Here is a 19,985-nt window from a genome sequence, read left to right as displayed (position 1 = left end):
GCATGCAAGTGCCTCAAATTAGCGATTCATTTGGCGGAATACTAATAATAATTCACTCCATTACAATAGGTCCTCGCTCTGACTTTGTCAGTGGAGCTCGGACCCTAATAATAACAGAATGACGTGGTTCTTTTCAAGGAACTTACTCAGAATCTTCTGTTACATTTAAACACCTGTGTTCAGTAGTTGGTCATATTCTGCCACCTGCTGGTCAGACGATCAAACACGGCAAAGCTGTTAGCTGAAATTATGGGATATACAATAAAGTTTAGCACATTTATTGTGTTCAACCTCGTCTGTACTTTATATTTGTGTGTGTGTGTGTGTGTGTGTGTGTGTGTGTGTGTGTCGGGGGGAGGGGCAGTTCTAAGATTTTTTTTCATCACTTTTTTTTAACATTGTGAGATTTCTTGACTTGATCAATTTCCGAGGGAATAATGCAGGAACCACGATGAGAAAAATACAACAAAAACAGGCAGATTTAGGGGACTGATAAATATAATTATGAGTGCGGCTTGATTGAACACTTACGTTTGATCCTACTTTGCACTTCTTCTCACTTCCTGCAGCAGGTTTAGAAGGATTGGAAGTGACGTTGAACCAGTGTGAATGTGTCCGGGGTGAAGCGGTGTGCAGCCTGTGAGCACACGAGGTCAAAGTAAAGGAGACAATGTACAAACTCTATACATTCACACCAGAGACGTGAATAAAGCCTTTTTCTCTGAGGATGAACCTGTGGACAGTGCGTGACGGGCTGTCCTCCCAGGTCAGGCTCTCATGGTCCTGTCGCTGTCGGTCTTCTGGCTTTGACTGGAGCTACAGCAGTTACAATAGTAACACACGGACGTAGTGTCTGTCATCTCTCTCACTCCCACCCACCCACCCACCCACCCACCCACACACACACACACACACACACACACACACACACACACACACACACACACACACACACACACACACACACACACACACACACACACACACACACACACACACACACACACACACACACACACACACACACACACACACCTCTGTATCCACCTGTAACCAGCTGTATGGATTTAGAATTCCAAGGAACATCCAGACACCTCTGCAGGTCGGACCAGGAGTTGTGGTCTCACAGATCTTTGTATCCTCCTGCATGACACCAGACACACCACGTGCTTCCATCCAGCCTGGTGGAGCGTTGAGCCGCTGCCCCTCGGTCCACACTGTACACTGTACAACATTTTCTTTTAGCATCGTCAGCTTTATTTCTTTGACATACATACAATCAACAATCACTGCATGCAGGTAGCGGCGCCCTCCCGAAGCCTTCCACGACAACACTGTGGTTTTGGGGGGAAACGACCTTTATTGAGGAGAAAAATTTAATTAAAGTGCATGATTTCCCTCTGAGGAAGTGTCATCACCAGTTGTACCATCATGTCCCATCAACTAGACGGACACACTGGACCCTCCTGTCTGATATGATCTCCTCTAGTTCAACCCATTGGCAAATTATCAAATAACTTTATGTACACACATTTTAGAAAGCAACGGTACAAGTTCATTTCACCTCGTCCACGTGTGATCACTGCTCAAACTCCCTCTGTGTTTTAAAATCAGAATATTAAAATGTGATGACTCGCCAGCTGAACGGAGCCACGGTTTATCATATACACAACATTAACATATTTCATTACGTGAAGTTATTAAAGAATAGTGACCTGGACATGTGCTCAGTGGAAATTAAAGTCAGTGCTTTCCGATGTAATGCATCAAACATATCTTTGGCCGTTCTGGACTGAGTGTCATCACGACATGTCTCACATGATCTGCTTCACTCACTTCAGCCTAGACTCTCCTCGTGCGCGTTTACTTTCAGAGGGAATATGACTAGCTGTAAATGTGCGGTCTATGCTACACACTGGACAGATGGAGCTGAAACCATATGATCGTTTCTTCTCTGCATCATCACTCTGCAATTTTCAAATCTACTTCGGCAGCTGAAAGAATAAATTATTGTCCTAGAACATGGCCCTCGTGTGGCCCGTCTCTGACTTCAGCATGGCACTTTTACAGTGTTCCAAATCTATATACACAATCAAATCTACAAGCTGAATACAGCGGAGAATAGTTTCTGACAGAAGCCGACCGGGTCACTGGACGCAGCCAATCAGGACGCGGGGAGAGCTCAGACTTCACGAGGTCAGATTAGGGGATGTTCAAGACTTTAACTCTTTGTTTCATGTCATGCCTCAAATCTAATATTCTTGAGTGTGGCGAGTCACCAGCTGACAATCAGTAACTCCTCCAGTGAAACACTGACTGTCCCCCCATGTGACCCTGGTCCTGGTGGAGGTCAGCAGCTGGAACAGATGTTCCTCTGCTGGCTTTACTTGCTGTGGTGGAGGTACTGCTGGGTGAACATGTTGAGCTCACTGTCCAGCCAGCCCGCCTTGTTCCTAACACACACACACACACACACACACACACACACACACACACACACACACACACACACACACACACACACACACACACACACACACACACACACACACACACACACACACACACACACACACACACACACACACACACACACACACACACAGGTTAATGACACCACTTCAACTGGACGACAGCTTATTCACATCGGACCACAATGGAAACAGAACTCTGTCTCGGTTTGGAGAAGATATCGTTTTTCAGTTAGATACTTGCTGAGGACCCTCTCCCCAGACTACATCACTCTTAGTAAGCAGTCTCTGGACAATTACACACTCCTCTACAGGTGCTGGGTTTCATACATTCATATCTTTACAGTGAATTACAGTCTAAACGGCCTCTGTGTCCCAAAGGTGCTACATCAATAATCTTGGAAGCTCTTGGTTAACACCAGTATTGACTACACAGTGTGCAGGCAGCTCCCCCACCACTGTGTGGCGCTGTCTGCTCTCTTACCGCAGCAGCTTGGCCCGGCTCTGCAGACTGTCTAGCAGCTCCATCTTCCTGTTCATGTCAGTGATCTCGTCCTCCAGATTCTGACGGGTGACGTCCACCTGCTGGCAGAGCTGAGCGAACACACCGGCCAGCTCCCTGAGGAGCAACACAGACGGGGGGTCAGAACTCGGCTACTCGGAGGCAAAAGGTGTTAAAAGGAAGCAGATGGTCGGTTGCTAAGTTACAGAAAATATTACACAACAATGGTGAAAAGTAACGGCAGGGATTTCTTTTCTGAAGCGACAACACAATAGAACACAATACAGGGTGGAAGTGTCACTGGCAGTGAATGTTTACAACACTGTGCATCACAAAATCTCCAAAAGGAGTAGTGTGGATGGCAGGTGTAACCGTAGCAACAGTGATGAGTTTTAAAATGAAAACCCAGTTAAGTGCTTGTAGTCTGTGTACAGTGGAGTCAGTTAACGGGCTCACTGCTGGACTTGGTGGCTGCAGTTGGACCCGGTGTAGCTGACGATGAGCTGCAGCTTCTCACTGGCGTAGTCCACAAACTGTCTCTTGAAGGCTCTCTCCTTGGCCCGGGTGGTCCAGGTCAGCCGCTCGTAGACGTAGAGGAGCCCGTAGAGGCCGACCGACAGGGCGATCAGACGCCAGCCCACCGCCTTCCAGATCTGCACACACAACACGACCCCGAGTTCACCGTGTGGTCCACATCTGTGAGACTATGCTAAGTGGACCTCAGACATTAAAAAGTTAAATCCATCAATCTGGTCAACTTTGACAGACATTTAGGATCTACGAAGAACTTCATGCTCTTGTAAAAAATTTGTGTTCTGTAGTAAAGAATGTAATCATTAACATACAGGTTGTATCGATATGATGATAATCACCCCTATGACTATCCTTACTACCCATGTGTTGTATGTACACTGACCCCCCACCCACATACTATTTCCATAAAAGGGGGAAAAGAAGCTTCTTTTGAAAATATCATTCTCAGCATAAGAAACAATAACAGCACAGAACAACTAACTTTAGTCAGCCTTGTTTGTGTGTGTGTGTGTGTGTGCGTGTGTGTGTGTGTGTGTGTGTGTGTGTGTGTGTGTGTTTGTGTTTGTATTTGTGTGTGTGTCCTCACCACGCCGCCAACCACAAGGACGCCCATGGACGTACGGGAGGTGAGGGAGGCAAGACCCGTCACCATGGAGACCATGAGCTCCTCCTGAGTCACGGAGCTCTGAGGGAACGGAGGCATGCTGGTGCTGACTGGGGTCAGGGCCATGGGCCGAGGGACCTGGAGGGAGAACACAGACGATGACATCAACAAAAGATGAAAACCATGAAACAGTCACTCTTGACATCCTCCCTCTTTAAGTGGTGGAGCACTTCGATTTAGCATGAAAACTATTAAACCATGCCATCTTTATTCATGTCATAAAACGATTAATTTACTGATCCTGTGATCGTGACATGGCGGCAGTTGTCAAACAGGAGTTTGTGCAGTTGAGAGGGATAATGTCCTCACACACTGTGGCTCACATGGGAAAACAAGTGAGGATCACTGACCTGAAATTTCACTGTGTCAGTTCCACAAGAAACATTCTGCCGCTTCAACACTGATGTGAGAGAAAGGTTCACATCCCTGAAGGTGTTACCTGGTCCTTGTAGCCCATGAGGGCCCGCCGGGTATTCTTGGGCCCCAGGAAGCGATTGACCAGCATGGTCCAGCCCAGGGAGAAGTGGAAGCTGATGTCCTCCTGGAAGTCGCTGCAGAGCTTGTCACAGGCCAGGTCATAACTGAGACTGAAGCACTGCCGAGGGACCAGCTTGTCCACCTGCTCTCGGACTGGGCCGGGCAGCAGAGGCTTCAGACCGTCTGGGAACACACATACAGCAAACAGCTCAGTGTGTGTGTGTGTGTGTGTGTGTGTGTGTGTGTGTGAATATTATACACGTCAGTCTAACATAGAGCAAACTTTAAGTTCAGACAATGGAATTCTAATTTATGAACAATTCCACTTCTGTTATGCAAATATTTGAAGTTGGCTCATAAAGATGAATTGATTTTTTTATTTTACAGAATAAACAGTGCAAAAAAGATGTGCAAATTATGTTAATTTCCTTAAAGGAGACATATTATGCTTCTTCAGTTTTGTGAGTATTGCATAAGCTCCTTTTTCTGAACATTAGAGCATGTGATCCAAATTCAGTATGAACCATGTATATGGGCATAATATGTCTCCTTTCATAAACACACACACATATATTGTGTGTGTGTGTGTGTGTATATATATATATATATATATATATGATATATATACACTACACTACACTGGGCAGGTGGGGATACAGTCATAGCAGCATCATGCGTGTGACAGGAGTGTTAGAGTATCTTGCTCGTGGTGCAGCCTGAGCAGTGACCGTGTGCGTGCGTGTGCGTGTGTGTGTGTGTTGACGTTACCAATCATGTCAGTGTGTGTGGCCTGCAGGGCGCTGGTGATGGAGGTGGAGCACCTCTGGGACATGTTCTTGCCCAGACCCTCCTCTATGTGCCGATGGAGCTCCTACAATCAAAGAAAATCACATGAGGAACAGTCAACACAAATGTTGCTATTTAGTTTCCTTACACGCACGTCTTCCACACTAGCTTTGACCACCGAGGCAGAACGACGGACACTAACTGAGGAGTCCATCACTGGTGCCCACCATCGTCCCGACCTGCTCCTGTAACCATGTGGGTCAAAGTAGAGAAACGTGAAGCACTGAGCACCAGCACTAAATGAGAATGTTCTCAAAGGGTCTCTCCACCCATCCGCCCCCCCCCCCTCCATCATGTTAAAAGTTATAATTAGGGTTTGGTATCGTTTCACTTTTATCAATTCAGATTCAGATTTCGGTTCTGCTTATCGAAACTCAGTTCTTATCGACTCCGGTTCTTATCGAATCTCGGTTCCGATTCCAATACTTATTGCAACGAAAAGAAAGAACAATTATCTCAAGAACCCTTCCTTTGTTCTTGGCACCTTTAGGCTATAATCAGTAAACTGTGACAGGAAGGTTTAATTTCCCTTCATTTATAGAAATAAATATTACTCCTTCATAAGGAATGATCAACAAAAACCATTTCAATAAATAATGTAAAAATACAACACAATACAAATATAACAACATATGTAACATTGTTACATGCAAAAGAGAGTGTGGATGTCTGCAAAGAAAAGTCAACAATTCTTCTGAAGAAACATGTTCATGTCCTGTCATGATTCTTCATGGTTGAATCAATTATTGTGAGTCGCGTTGGATAAAAGCGTCTGATAATGTAATGAAATGTAATGTTCTACTTAGTAGAACTTTACTGTTTCTCTCACAATCTATTACATATCTGAATAATAATCTGCTGCCTCATTTCCAGCATTATAATATCGCTGACATGCTCTCCGACTCCGACCAGAGCAAAGACTGGAATCTGATTGAAACCACATCCCTTACCTATATGCGCTATATTCGTATAATTCATTTTCAGCTGCAGCCACGTTATTTTCGTGCCCGTGGAATTGAAACCTAAATATAAAAAAATTAAATAACATTGTAAGTTTTTCAGACTTGAGCAACGAGAATTGAACCCCGGACAGCATCACTAACCACTACACCGACCTGTTATACAACAAACCAACAAAGAAAATATCATGAAGTTTTTAATCTGTTGACTGTTTCTCATTGTTGCTCATTTTCTTCAGAAGAACGAAGTAGTATCTTCGACTCTTATGGCCCGACGTAGGAGTACCTTGTTTTCGCTTCGGTTGCCATGGTGACTTGTAGTATCTCAGGGTTGGTCAACTCAGAGTTCAGGGTTAGGTTCAGAGTTAGTTTAACCTGGTAAGCCATGGCCCAGGATGTAAAGTCACAACTGACATACTGACGTCAGGTCTGTGTAGCAGATCCTGGCAGATAAGTACAACTTTTGTGGACTATTTAATGCACACTGAGGTGTGACGTAAGGAACCGAAAACGCACGCGTCTTATCGAATCCACAAATCGTGCGAAATTCAGAATCGATTCTTGATACCCAACCTTGACCCCTGAGTAAGAAGCAATTTGAAAATATCTCATCAATGAACAAACAGGGACACAGACAGTGTTGGGTCACTGTTTGTGTGTTTCACTGGTCACATGTTCCTAAAGGCAGTAGCAGCATTTTCTGGTGTCCGCGCCATCTAATGAGTTGAATGAGAACAGCCTGACTCTTACATAACACAGATTACATGAGCTAAATACAGTAAAGCAGGGATGAACTGTACTGTACTGGACACCAGGGTGACACAGATGTGTCCTGTTGTATTTCAGAATGCACACACAACAGTCTGTACATTCACACTCAGGCCACTGAGGAAGTGGTGAGAAAACACAAACTACCAAATACACAAACACAAACTACCAATACAAGGTTTCTACATTCATGACCTTTAAGACCAATATGAATGATATTTACTCCACATCTGATGTGGCATAAAAAGTACTAAGGACACAAAGGAAATCCGTAATCCCACACTTCCTTGCAAAGTAAACAGATTTAGCACGAACACTCAACTATAATGACAACACCAAGTTGATTTTGATTAACTAAAAGGCTTTTCTTTCAATTAGAAGTGTGTCAAGGGTTGAAGGACAGGTTAAAATGAGCTCCCCTGATGTATTTTATTTTCATTGCACGATTATCCCAGGAGCGGACAGTAACATTTGCAAATATATATTAGTTGAGCCTGTGTTTCTTTCCTGAGGCAAATAAAAAATGAGTGAGACGAAATATCTCATTTCAAAGCAACATATGCTTGTTTGACCAGATATGTCTTCTAACCCTAACCCTCATCCAACAGGGTGGACTCACCATACAACTGTCTGTAGTCACATTGCAGAAACTATCATCAATTCCATTACCAATAATGCTTTGTGTCGAAGATGCCTTTTGGATGAATGCCAAAGTCTTTGAATAAAACTCTTATGCAGCAGCTTGGGTCCTTACAGGTACAGGAAAATTACTAAACATATGCCATGGAGAATTTATAGTCGACTATTACTATGTAGCTTTCAGATCTGACTTGGGACAACAAGTACAGACTGGACAGTATCGCAGACGTGTGCACACCAGTGAGTGTGGACAGACAAAATGTTTTTTGTTAAAGACAAAGAGTTCTGTTGAACTCACATTCTTGTAGACCTTGAGCACGACTGATGAAGGGTGAAAGTCCATGTGGAAGTCGTCCACCAGAACATGAAGCTTCCTGATCTCCTCGGCCATGGCGTTAGACACCTGTACACGAGCAGAGAGACACAGGGGGCTTCTTTCCTCACATGTTGATTTTTTTTTACTGGTGTTAGATTTTGATATTATTTGAAAAGTGAAGAATAAGATGCGTGTCATGTTGGTTCACCTGTCGCTCCACCTCCTCAGTAATCTTCTTGATCTTGGTCTTACAGTCCAGCGTCAACAGGTCCAGTTGCTTATCGATGAACTCCAAGCGGCACTGACGGTCTTCTTTAGTCTCAAAGCAGTAGACCCTAAACACACACACACACACACACACACACACACACACACACACACACACACACACACACACACACACACACACACACACACACACACACACACACACACACACACACACACACACACACACACACACACACACACACACACACACACACACACACACACACACACACACACACACACACACACACACACACACACACACACGTTTTTCTCCAGTCTGTGGTTCACATCTAGTCTGGATCCATACACGTCATCCTGGACTCACCTCTGCTCTTGTGCAGCGATGTGAATAGAGTCCATGATGTGGCGGAGGGCCTCTGAGATTTGCTTGGCCCTCACTGTGTGCTGCTCAAACTTGGTCTTCACGGCTGACTGCGAGATACACTCCTGCACACAGCGCACACGACTCAGGAAAAAGGGACTAGATGCTTCACAACTGAAATTAACTTTTGATATCTGAGATATTTTGTCAATTTACACAATGAAAACAATATGATGGCTGCTCAAATTTTTTGTTTTTTAAAGCCAAGTCAAGCGTACAAAGGAACACTACCTTTCAGGGGGGGTAATCTGAAAAACTCCTTCCGTGTTTCTTCATGCTAAACTTAGATTCTGACTGGTGTAAACTGTTACTAAAGTCACAATGATCAATACAATGGATTTGACCATCTTTATCATCTCACTCATAAATATGTTTTTAAACTCATTTACTAAAACGTATTCCTTGTTGTTGCAAGGATGAGGATCTTACCTCGAATCGTCTCTCAAAGTTCTGGAACTCAAACATTCTGGCTTGAAATCCCTCTGCGAGCGCTCCACCTGAAACAGGACGACAACATGGAATCACATCCACATCCACTCAACCACCCCGGGAAGAACAGTGTGCACTGCCAGGTGTTCTGCAGGAGTGACCACGAGGCCCTAATCCCCAGATTTATTGTTGCGATATCACACATCATCAGATTGATGATGGGGAGTTGTGACTTTGATGACGTGGTTACATCACAGAAGATCGCACGTTTGAGAGTTAGTAAGTAAAACCCATAAGGCCCATCACACCCACCAGCATGTTCTGAACAGGCATAAACACAGTGACTAGTTTTGATTCAAATCAGAAAACATCTCGTCAAAAATATGTAAAGAGATCTTTAGACGTGATGGTCATTTATTACCGTCTACCAGAAGGTCCTTTTGGTGGAAGGATGAGACATGGGCCAAACAAGGCCCCCTTTAATGTTGATGCAGATCCGGACAAAGGGCCGGATCCAGGAATTACTTTTAACTTTCTTTCAATTTGTCAGACAGAGCGTTTATTTTAGAAATATTTTTTTTACTTTTTCACTGATTTTCCAGGAAATTATTCCTGGATGTTGAAAATTTAGGGGACTGATGTCTGTGAGTATGCACAGTTTGGTGCGACTTGGCGGAGGCATGTGATCCGAGATACTGTATCAACAAGAAACAGCTGTTCACCTCTAGTGTTGATGCCACTAATCACACTTCTCGTGCCGCAATGAAAAACAGAATAGCTCCAAGTTTTCGTTGACATTCAGTGGTGTGAAAAAGTGTTTGCCCCTTTCCTGATTTCTTATTATTTTGCATGTTTGTCACATCTAAATGTTTCAGATCATCAAACAAATTTAAATATAAGACAAAGATAACACAGGTAAACACAAAATGCAGTTTTAAAATGAAGGTTTTTAGTATTAAGGGGGAAAAAAATCCAAACCTACATGACCCTGTGTGAAAAAGTGATTGCCCCCTAAACCTAATAACTGGTTGGGCCACCCTTAGCAGCAACAACTGCCATCAAGCGTTTGCGATAACTTGCAATGAGTCTTTTACAGCGCTGTGGAGGAATTTTGTCCCACTCATCTTTGCAGAATTGTTGTAATTCAGCCACATTGGAGGATTCTCGAGCATGAACTGCCTTTTTAAGGTCATGCCACAGCATCTCAATAGGTTTCAGGTCAGGACTTTGACTAGGCCACTCCAAAGTCTTCATTTTGTTTTTCTTCAGTCATGTTTTGGATCATTGTCCTGCTGCAGAACCCAATTTCACTTTAGCTTGAGGTCACGAACAGATGGCCGGACATTCTCCTTCAGGATTTTTTGGTAGACAGCAGAATTCATGGTTCTATTTATCACAGCAAGTCTTCCAGGTCCTGAAGCAGCATACAGCCCCAGACCATCACACTACCACCACCATATTTTACTGTTGGTATGATGTTCTTTTTCTGAAATGCGGTGTTACTTTTACGCCAGATGTAATGGGACACACACCTTCCAAAAAGTTCAACTTTTCGTCTTGGAACTCTGCCATGCAGGCCATTTTTGCCCAGTCTCTTTCTTATGGTGGAGTCATGAACACTGACGTTAACTGAGGCAAGTGAGGCCTGCACTTCTTTGGATGTTGTTGTGGGGTCTTTTGTGACCTCTTGGATGAGTCGTCACTGCGCTCTTGGGATATTTTTGGTCGGCCGGCCACTCCTGGGAAGGTTCACCACTTTTCCATGTTTTCGCCATTTGTGGATAATGGCTCTCACTGGTTCGCTGGACTCCAAAAGCATTAGAAATGGCTTATAACCTTTTCCAGACTGTGTGTGGCTAGAGAAATTGAACTCAGGTGTGAAAAACCACAGTTAAGTTATGTTTTAACAGAGGGGGCAAACAGGTTTGGATTTTTTTCCCCTTAATAATAAAAACCTTCATTTATAAACTGCATTTTGTGTTAACCTGTGTTATCTTTGTCTTATATTTAAATTTGTTTGATGATCTGAAACGTTTAGGTGTGACAAACATGCAAAAAAAAAAAAAAAAAATCAGGAAAGGGCAAACACTTTTTAACAACACTGTATGTCGTCTGACGTAATGTAACACAGTTCACGGCGCTGAAAGTCAGTATGATTTCCTTTATCCTGATGTATTCTGGGAACCGCAGCTCAGTAAAATGTTCCCCACCTGCTTCAGGCATCCCCTGAGCCTTCTGCACCCGGGCCTGCAGGACTTCCTTGGCAGAGACGAAGAAGATGCGGTCACTGGCCTGGGTCCGGTCCACCACAGCCAGCTCATCCACCAGAAAATTGGTGCAGCGGTCCATATGCTGCCTGCGAACCTGACACACACAAATGGAGAACTTCATTCAAAATGAATTTCAACATGTACATCGGGTCGCCAGCCTATCTTCAGGACAACAATAGAGTACTTCAGCTGACTGTTCCATCAGTCAGCACAGTAAACTGCTGCAGGACGTTGTTTCTATTATATTTAGGTTGACAGTTAAGCAATATTGAGAGAAGACTTTATTTAGAGATTTCTGAAACAAGTTTTGCAGTTTGTCTGGGTCGTTTGCTTACAGAGGAACTTGAGCTTGCGGTTGAATGCCTTCGCATAATCGTAATCATAGTCTAACTGACCTCCTCCATGTATTCCGGCTCTGAGGCGGAGGCGTCCCAGCGGTTGTTGAGGATGAAAATGTTGGGACTGGAGAGTCGCTCATTGACCTTGTGGAAGAAGGACTTCTCCTGTAGAAAGAACATGAGTGACACCCATTTCATGAGGCAGCTTGTGAACTTACACTCACTGATATTTACTTCAACAGTCCTGAACGTCGTTCCACTTTCATCACAGTCATGTCTTACCGTCTGCATCAGAGTCGACTCGGAGTTCGCCACCAGAACAAACACGTCGGCATCGAGGCAGAACTTGTCGATCCAGCTGTCAAGCTCTGTGGTCACGTCGATACCCGGGCTGGAGGGGAACACAGGACGCACAGGGGCTTTTAAATTACATATTTACACAGGAACACTTAATCATGGCTACCACTACATGTAGGGTGCCCATCAAGTGCTGTGACCCTGCGGTTTGCATAGCACCCTCATATTGGTGTATATGATGCAGTTATTTATCTGCTGCAGGAGTCACTCTCCGCCCTGGACAGATCCTACAGGACAGTGAGCATTGCATTCTTTGACTTCTCAAGAAACTTCAACACCATGCAGCCTAGTCTCCTTGGTTTCTTGGATCGAGGACCACCAGTCCGACAGATCAATTTGTGAGGCTGCAAAGCTGAGTGTCTGAATGTCTGGTACTCTACTTAGCAACATGTGCGCTCTCCCTTCCTATTCACTGTCCACAGATCAGACTTTCAGTACAACTCAGTCTTGTAATCTACAGAAATTCTAAGATGACACTGTCGTCACGGGGTGTGTGGAGGATGGACAGCAGGATGAGTACAGGGGTGTGAGGACTATCACCTGCAAATTAATGTGACTAAGACAAAGGAGATCCTAGTGGATTTCCAATTTCCTGGAATATTTAATACCTGATGATATTCAGTTCAACAGCCTACTAAATAATAAATACATTTGTGTTTTCAATTTTCTATTTACTTCATTCGTTTACCTAAAGAATCCTGCGATCACTTTTTATACTGATGCAGGAAAATGTCACTTCATTTCTCAGCTTGCACAACATGTAGTGCTGTGATGTTGGACGTCACAGGGACTGTGATCAAAGTTAACATCCCTCTGCTGTCATAACAGAAACAAGTGAACTTTGTCAAAATATTGGGAACACATCTCAATACAACCCTGTGCAGTTTAACCGTCCACAAATTGCAGGTACGTTTTTCATAATAATAGTTAATGTAAACTGTTGGAATGTTTAGCCTTCAGCAAGGTCGGGACCTAGATTATACTCAGACAGAGACAGAGAGATACTGTTTCATGACGACATGATTCTGAGAGGTAAATACCTCACTCTGACCGGGACAGGGACGTTCACTTTTTGATCTGTGTAACGAATCAGAAATCTCCTCAATATACTGAGCTCCTTTGATAAAACACCCACAGTCCTCCTGATTCGACTGCATGAATGTTTCCATTACAGTTATTATTTTAAATCTCATAATATATATTGAACCGTAAACCCTCTATCATGATTCGCAGTGCATTGCCAGATTTGTGCCAACACACAGCTCAACCATAAAATCAAAAACATTTCACTTGTTGGACCAGACTGACGTCATTTCCAGCTAGAAAACTGCTGCAAATAAAAGTTCTGTGACTGTAAAACTGTCCATTTATCATTTACAACCTCACCGTCCACATATTTAATTTGGCAGCTGTGGTGGTGGAGGACTTCACTAACCAGAAGGTCGGTAGTTTGATCCCCAGCTCCTCCAGTCCGCACGGACAGTGTGACTGTAAATGTTCCACTAAGAGTAATAATGTGTGCAGCTGGAACATTCTCCAGCACTGTCACAGCACAGACGTGTCTTACCTGTCCACCAACACCAGATCGTCTCTGAGCAGAGCACACTTGGCTTTCGGCCACATGACACACACCAAGCTGCCGGCATCGAGGTCCTCGTCCTGATGGAGCGCGTGGGCCAGCTGGTTCACGGTCTGTAAACACACACACACACACACACACACACACACACACACACACACACACACACACACACACACACACACACACACACACACACACACACACACACACACACACACACACACACACACACACACACACACACACACACACACACACACACACACACACACACACACACACACACACAAACACACACAAACACAAACACCATGAGCAACAGTTCTCTGTATACACACACACACAGCTTGTTCAGAACCTCCGTGAGGTCTCCTCACCTTGATGCTCTTCCTCTCCTCAGAGCCCTCTGTGAGGAGGAAGGCCTCGTTTCCATCGGTGCCCTCCACCCTCAGGAAGCAGTTGGTGGTGTGTCCTATCCCAGACGGTAGCACCTTGTCACAGAGCATGGCATTGATCACCGAGCTCTTACCGTTACTGGTCCTGGAGAACAAACAGTAGTGGTGTCAGCAGTGCCTCAGCACATTTCACTTTTAGTTGTTGTTTAATCCTCTAGTTCATAAATTTGTTATGGGTCCACAGAATTTGATATCATAAAATGAAGTAGTATTAATCAAATCTAGATAAAGGAAGTTCTGAAAGTGGAAACAGACATGTGTACCTCCCAAAGAAGACAACCTTCATGTGTCTGCGGGCGAGGACTTCGCCGATCCCCGCCACCTTGGCAAGGAATGCGCGGACCTCCTGGACCTGCTCCTCCGTGGTGACCGGGTCCAGCTCGTCGTTTTTGTACGCATCTGTCAGGTGAAGGTCATCAGACACAAGTCAATGCAACCTGCCACACGTGTCTGGCAGTGTGATACTAAACTACGTCACACTGCATAACAGTTACACTGACAGGTGCACTCTGGAGTTTTCTAATGTCTTTCTCATCAGAACCCAGTAAGTGTGTCCTACAGGTCTTAACATGTTGAACACATTTCCTTCCACATTAAACATTTTCGGAGACCGTTTCATCTCAATCACTTGAAAGATGCACTACTTATATCCAAGTTTGCTTGCGATCACTGATCTTCTTTTCTGCCATTGTTTGTGCATTGATATATTTCTGGTGCACATTAGGACCAAATGATGATCAGTGGTGTAAGTGCCAACACATTTCAAAAGCCAAACAACACAAAGTGCGTCTTTTAAAAAATGGCAAGAGAAGAAAATAGGCAAGAGAAAATAATCTCAAACCACCACCAGGTTTTACCAAACACTCATATTGATTTAATCTGGGGTTAGCCGTCTCTTTGATCTTAAAATATTCTTTTAAAAACTAAAGGACACTGTCCACCTCCTCAACAACTTACAACTGGCCCTTCTGCAGTGTCAAACTGATCTGGTGCATCAGATAAAGAGGAACATAATACATTTGTTACCGTACTGTTTGATGGTGGAACATGCTTCTCTTGCTCACCTCATACTGCTGTGGGCTTTCAATAAATCTCATGGCATTGAATGTGTTAGAGGTGATAATAAAAATGGCCACAGATCCAACCTTGAAAGAGCGACGCTGTGACTTTTATGTAAAAGTGAGCGGATGCTTATTCAGACTAGATGCCAACATGAGATGATCATGATGGGCCGTACGAACAGTGTCTACCTTCGAGGAAGGAGGAACTCTCCTTGATGTAGGCCCCCAGTTGTTCAAAGATCCCGTTGATCTTCTTCTTCGCAGTGACAAAGTGCTTGAGCGGCGATGCGTTCACCTCAGCCATCAGTCTTTTGTCCTTCTTGCCGTGGATTGCGTTGGTGTTGGGTCGCGGGAAAACCAGAGACATGGCACTAGACAGGATAGAACATCAGAGATGTCCTTAATAGGAAAAAAGGTTTCACTGAAATCCACTTGTGGAAACTGACAAACGTGATGTCCAACTTAAAACATCTGTTCTGACTGTTAGAATGCATGGTAATAAATACTTCTGCTTAGGACCTGATTCGACTGCATAACATTGTTCCATTACACAAACTACAGCCTGATATTTCACTTGCTGCCTGTGTTAAAATCCCTTTCCTATTGTGAACACTAGGTGTCACCATCGCCATTTGGGAACAAGATTTGAGGGCAGCTGTGTCTCCTCCAGTCCACAAGATGAAGTGTCCTTGACCAGGACCCTGAACCCTCAGTGAGCCTAGTGCGTCCATTTTCATATACGGTCTATGGCCAAAACAGAAAAAGTCTGGTCACCTTAAGTGACAAGTAGAGATTAGGGACTGATGGTACGGCCCAGCTTGACATCAGGCAGCAGTAAGGCTCAGAGTTAGAAAATCACAGATACTGTACATGTGGGCAGGGATTCCCTCTATTCTCCTCCTCTCTCTGTATCCGACGACTGTCGGGGTTCTCACCCTCACTATGTTAAGTGCCCTGAGATAATGTATGTTGTGATTTGGAGGTATACAAATAAATTTGAAATAAAAATTAAATGAAGCTAAAAATGGTCAAGTCTAAAAGACATAAGTATGGACGACCTTTTCTCAATGAGGGGAGGAAAGGAATGACTGCAACACTTTCATCACCTGAGCAGTCAAGGACAACCAGACCTAGATTATGGGCCTTTGATCAGAAATAGCATTGAATCATTGAACTATGGCAAAATGTGGTTCCTGAGGTTACAGTGACTGTGATCCTTGACAACCAAATTCTAATCATTCCATCTTTGAATCCAAGTGAAAACATGACATCATCAGGAAGTCAGAGGCAGAGCTCACTTTTTACTGTCCACTAAGGTCCATGTGCAATGAATAAACTCAGATACAGAACAACAACACTATGCTTGTCACTTTGTCAGCATATGAAAACTGATGAGCAGAATGAGCTTGAAACTATTCATGTCCTAATTCAAGGAAACACTATGATTTAGTAAAACAGCAGAGGAATCCTATTTTCAACAATATAGATGGTTATTGCCAAGAACATGACAACATGTAGGCCTGTAACACCAACAACAACAACAACAACACAAAGCAGGACAATGTGAGTGAGGAATCTGCTCAGTGTGTCTGCGGGTCTCTTCAGGCCACAGCTGCTCCTGTAGCTGTCACCTTACATCACCCATCGGATTCCAGCTGGTTATTGTGTGAACATGCCTGTTGGTGCATACACTAAGGGGAGATGATACAGCACCACCACCAGCAACAATACACACAACCACATCAGCAGCATTCATGCAACAGAAGTGAAGCTAGCAGGCTGGTGTTCTCTGGTCCTGTCCGGTGAGGGCCAGGAGTCGGCTGTGACCTCTCACACACTTAGAAGGTACAGTCGGACGGTAACGCTGTACTTAGGTTTACACTGTACAGTCGGAGGGTAACAGTGTACAGTTGGAAGGTGACACTGCACAGTTGGAAGGTAACACTGCACAGTCGGAAGGTAACACTGTACAGTCGGAGGGTAACACTGTACAGTTAGAATGTAATTATGTACAGTTAGAATGTAACTGTACAGTTGGAAGGTAACTCTGTACAGTCGGAGGGTAACACTGTACAGTCGGAGGGTAAATCTGTACAGTCGGACGGTGCCACTGTACAGTCGGAGGGTACCACTGTACAGTCGGAGGGTACCACTGTAAAGTCGGAGGGTACCACTGTACAGTCGGAGTGTAACTCTGTACAGTCGGACGGTACCACTGTACAGTCGGAGGGTACCACTGTACAGTCGGAGTGTAACTCTGTACAGTCGGACGGTACCACTGTAAAGTCGGAGGGTACCACTGTACAGTCGGAGTGTAACTCTGTACAGTCGGACGGTACCACTGTACAGTCGGAGGGTACCACTGTAAAGTCGGAGGGTACCACTGTACAGTCGGAGTGTAACTCTGTACAGTCGGACGGTACCACTGTACAGTCGGAGGGTACCACTGTACAGTCGGACGGTACCACTGTACAGTCGGAGGGTACCACTGTACAGTCGGAGGGTACCACTGTACAGTCGGAGGGTAACTCTGTACAGTCGGACGGTACCACTGTACAGTCGGAGGGTAACACTGTAGCGCGGTACAGATGTCTCACTGTACTGTATTCAACACGAACCTCCTGGAACCTCTTCCTGACATAACCCCGGCGGACCGGTGGTGTCTGACGTGCGGCCCCCGTCGAGTGTCAGAGCAGGACTGTCCATCTTCGGTCTGTGTCCTTGACACTGAGTCAACATGGTGTAACTCTCCCAGACCTGACTGTCATGACAGTGCGTCACGTAGAGGCGGGCCGATGCTAAGTTACAAGCTAGCTCTCCTGACAGCCGCGGCAGGCGGACATGCTACACGCTTCTCGTTCGGGAGTGACTCACCGTGGTCGGGCTCGTGCTTCACAGGTTACTTCTCTTGCATCCTGGTCCCGACACTTTTCAAAAGCAAGAGAGCTCGCCACGGACGGACGTCACGCAGTTGTCCGGCGACTGGCTGTTGTAACGAGCGTTAGCCGTGAGAGAAGAAGAGGCGGCGTCATTGGACGTCACACAGGAGCGCCGGCATCATATGGAGTTTCCCCCTTCCACTCCTCGCTCCGCACTACGGACACTGTCGTGGAGGTGGATCCAGCCGGTGACGGTGAGATACAGTGTGAACCGTGACTCTAGTGGTTGTCTTGGCAGTTTCGCGAACAGCGTCCCCGCCTCTGCCTCGGTCCTGCCTTACCACAGCGCCCCCTACTGTCCCCGGGGTTTCCTCCCGCTTGGCGGTGACGTCAGGCTGTGACGTCAGGCCGCGTCTTCTTCGTCTTTATTGGCCGTTAGCAAACGGAAGTAAATGGCGCACACCGCCCCCAACTGCACGATAACTTTATTAATAAGGACATTTGCACATACATATAACACAAAGTCACTTACAAACAACGACTAAATAAATAAATGAAAAACAATTCATATGGTTTAGAGTCCCTGAACTCACATCTGTGGATGTGGTATTTAGCAAGCAGAAATAAAAGATTTATTATGAAATACTTTGCTTTCCTCTCTATCCTTGGCTCCACTTCACCAGAGAAAACATCCTTCAAACAAAAAGAAATAATCTGTAATTAAATGAGATTGGATGAACTCAGGGACCAGAATTTCTCTATGTAGGAACAAAACAAATGGGAAATATTTTCATCTGACCTTTTACAGAAAGAGCATTCAGATTCAATATTCCGTTTATAACTCTTAAGTACACAAACTATAATCTCCTTGTTATTTCCATCTCTGAAGTGTCTGAATGCTCCATTACTAAAATCTTAATCCAGTTTAAAAGCCACAAGGCCAAAGATGTGTCGTGACCGTGATCCCGCATCTGTAAAGCCTGCTGTAAAGTAGTACAAAGATATCCTCTTCACTCCCATTACTCATCTTGTAAACTTGTTAATAAATGAATGCTTTTTTCCCCAAATGCCTGGAAGTCAGCTGTAATAACCCCCGTCTTTAAAGCTGGTGATACAACTAATATAATCAATAACAGACCCATTACTATTCTTCCAGCTCTCTGTAGAGTAACTGAAAGAATATTTTGTGGCCAACTATAACCCTTTCAAAGATAGTTCATTATTGTGAATTAAGTTAACTGGATTAAAGAACTCTGGGCCCTTCCAGTACTAAAATAGGGATAGGTGGGCTACACATGAATAGTGTTTCCCTTTATATGAATAATCACTACATCTACCTCTCTTCTTTCACGTTTGGACTGTATGAATGAGATTTAATAATTAAGTTCATAATAGTAAAAGTTGTATTTACATTACCTGGCATAATGCAGGCTTAGTCAGACAGGCACTGGAGCAATGGAGTTATGATAAAGGCCTTTAAAACGTATTTTTATTGGGAGTATTGATTTTAATGGGATTCGAAAGCTGAATGACACCTTGAATGTCAGAAAAAATGTGGAACATTTTAAGGGTTGAATGAGTTTGTAGCTGAAAGTATACTTGGGAAGATAAGAAATGAAAATGCATGAAAAGTGTGAATCCTCCCTTCGGTGATGGATCCAAATTCGCCACATCGTCGTCGCGGCAAGGGCCTCTGATGAAAGCTCATGGTTTGGATAACTTTTCAATCCCTGTGGGTCTTAAGATGACACTAACCAAATTTGAAGTTGCTCTTGTGAAATCT

The 19,985-nt window shown here is 44.4% G+C and overlaps 1 protein-coding gene across 2 annotated transcripts; it reads right to left on the bottom strand.

The window, feature by feature from the left end:
• Positions 1–1,234: 1,234 nt before the first annotated feature.
• mfn2 (mitofusin 2) lies at positions 1,235–18,572 on the bottom strand. 2 transcript variants are annotated; one of them, XM_035645542.2, is made up of 18 exons: positions 18,198–18,572; positions 15,513–15,722; positions 14,526–14,661; positions 14,185–14,347; positions 13,793–13,917; positions 12,151–12,259; positions 11,926–12,033; positions 11,471–11,624; positions 9,261–9,328; positions 8,775–8,896; positions 8,385–8,511; positions 8,159–8,263; positions 5,417–5,519; positions 4,611–4,831; positions 4,094–4,249; positions 3,430–3,626; positions 2,956–3,090; positions 1,235–2,453 (listed from the first exon to the last, which is right to left on the bottom strand). In XM_035645542.2, exons 2-18 carry the CDS (start codon positions 15,688–15,690, stop codon positions 2,384–2,386), a joined length of 2,277 nt encoding a protein of 758 aa, XP_035501435.1. In that variant the 5' UTR covers positions 15,691–15,722; positions 18,198–18,572; the 3' UTR covers positions 1,235–2,383. The 2 variants fall into 2 exon arrangements, with proteins under 2 accessions (XP_035501435.1, XP_035501434.1); XM_035645541.2 differs by having other exon boundaries at positions 15,513–15,694; positions 18,198–18,571.
• Positions 18,573–19,985: the final 1,413 nt, after the last annotated feature.

This window comes from Scophthalmus maximus, chromosome 3, assembly GCF_022379125.1.
Source record: "Scophthalmus maximus strain ysfricsl-2021 chromosome 3, ASM2237912v1, whole genome shotgun sequence".
Taxonomy (NCBI): domain Eukaryota; kingdom Metazoa; phylum Chordata; class Actinopteri; order Pleuronectiformes; family Scophthalmidae; genus Scophthalmus; species Scophthalmus maximus.
Note: the sequence above shows the minus strand (reverse complement) of the source record. Positions and strands in the feature narration are given on the sequence as shown.

Coding starts and splice junctions, on each gene's coding strand:
- mfn2 (XM_035645542.2), bottom strand. CDS start 15,690: ATGTCTCTGGTTTTCCCGCGACCCAACACCAACGCAATCCACGGCAAG. Junction 8,512..8,774: donor ATCGCTGCACAAGAGCAGAG/GTGAGTCCAGGA, acceptor GTGTGTGTTTAG/GGTCTACTGCTTTGAGACTA. Junction 4,250..4,610: donor TCATGGGCTACAAGGACCAG/GTAACACCTTCA, acceptor TTCTCCCTCCAG/GTCCCTCGGCCCATGGCCCT.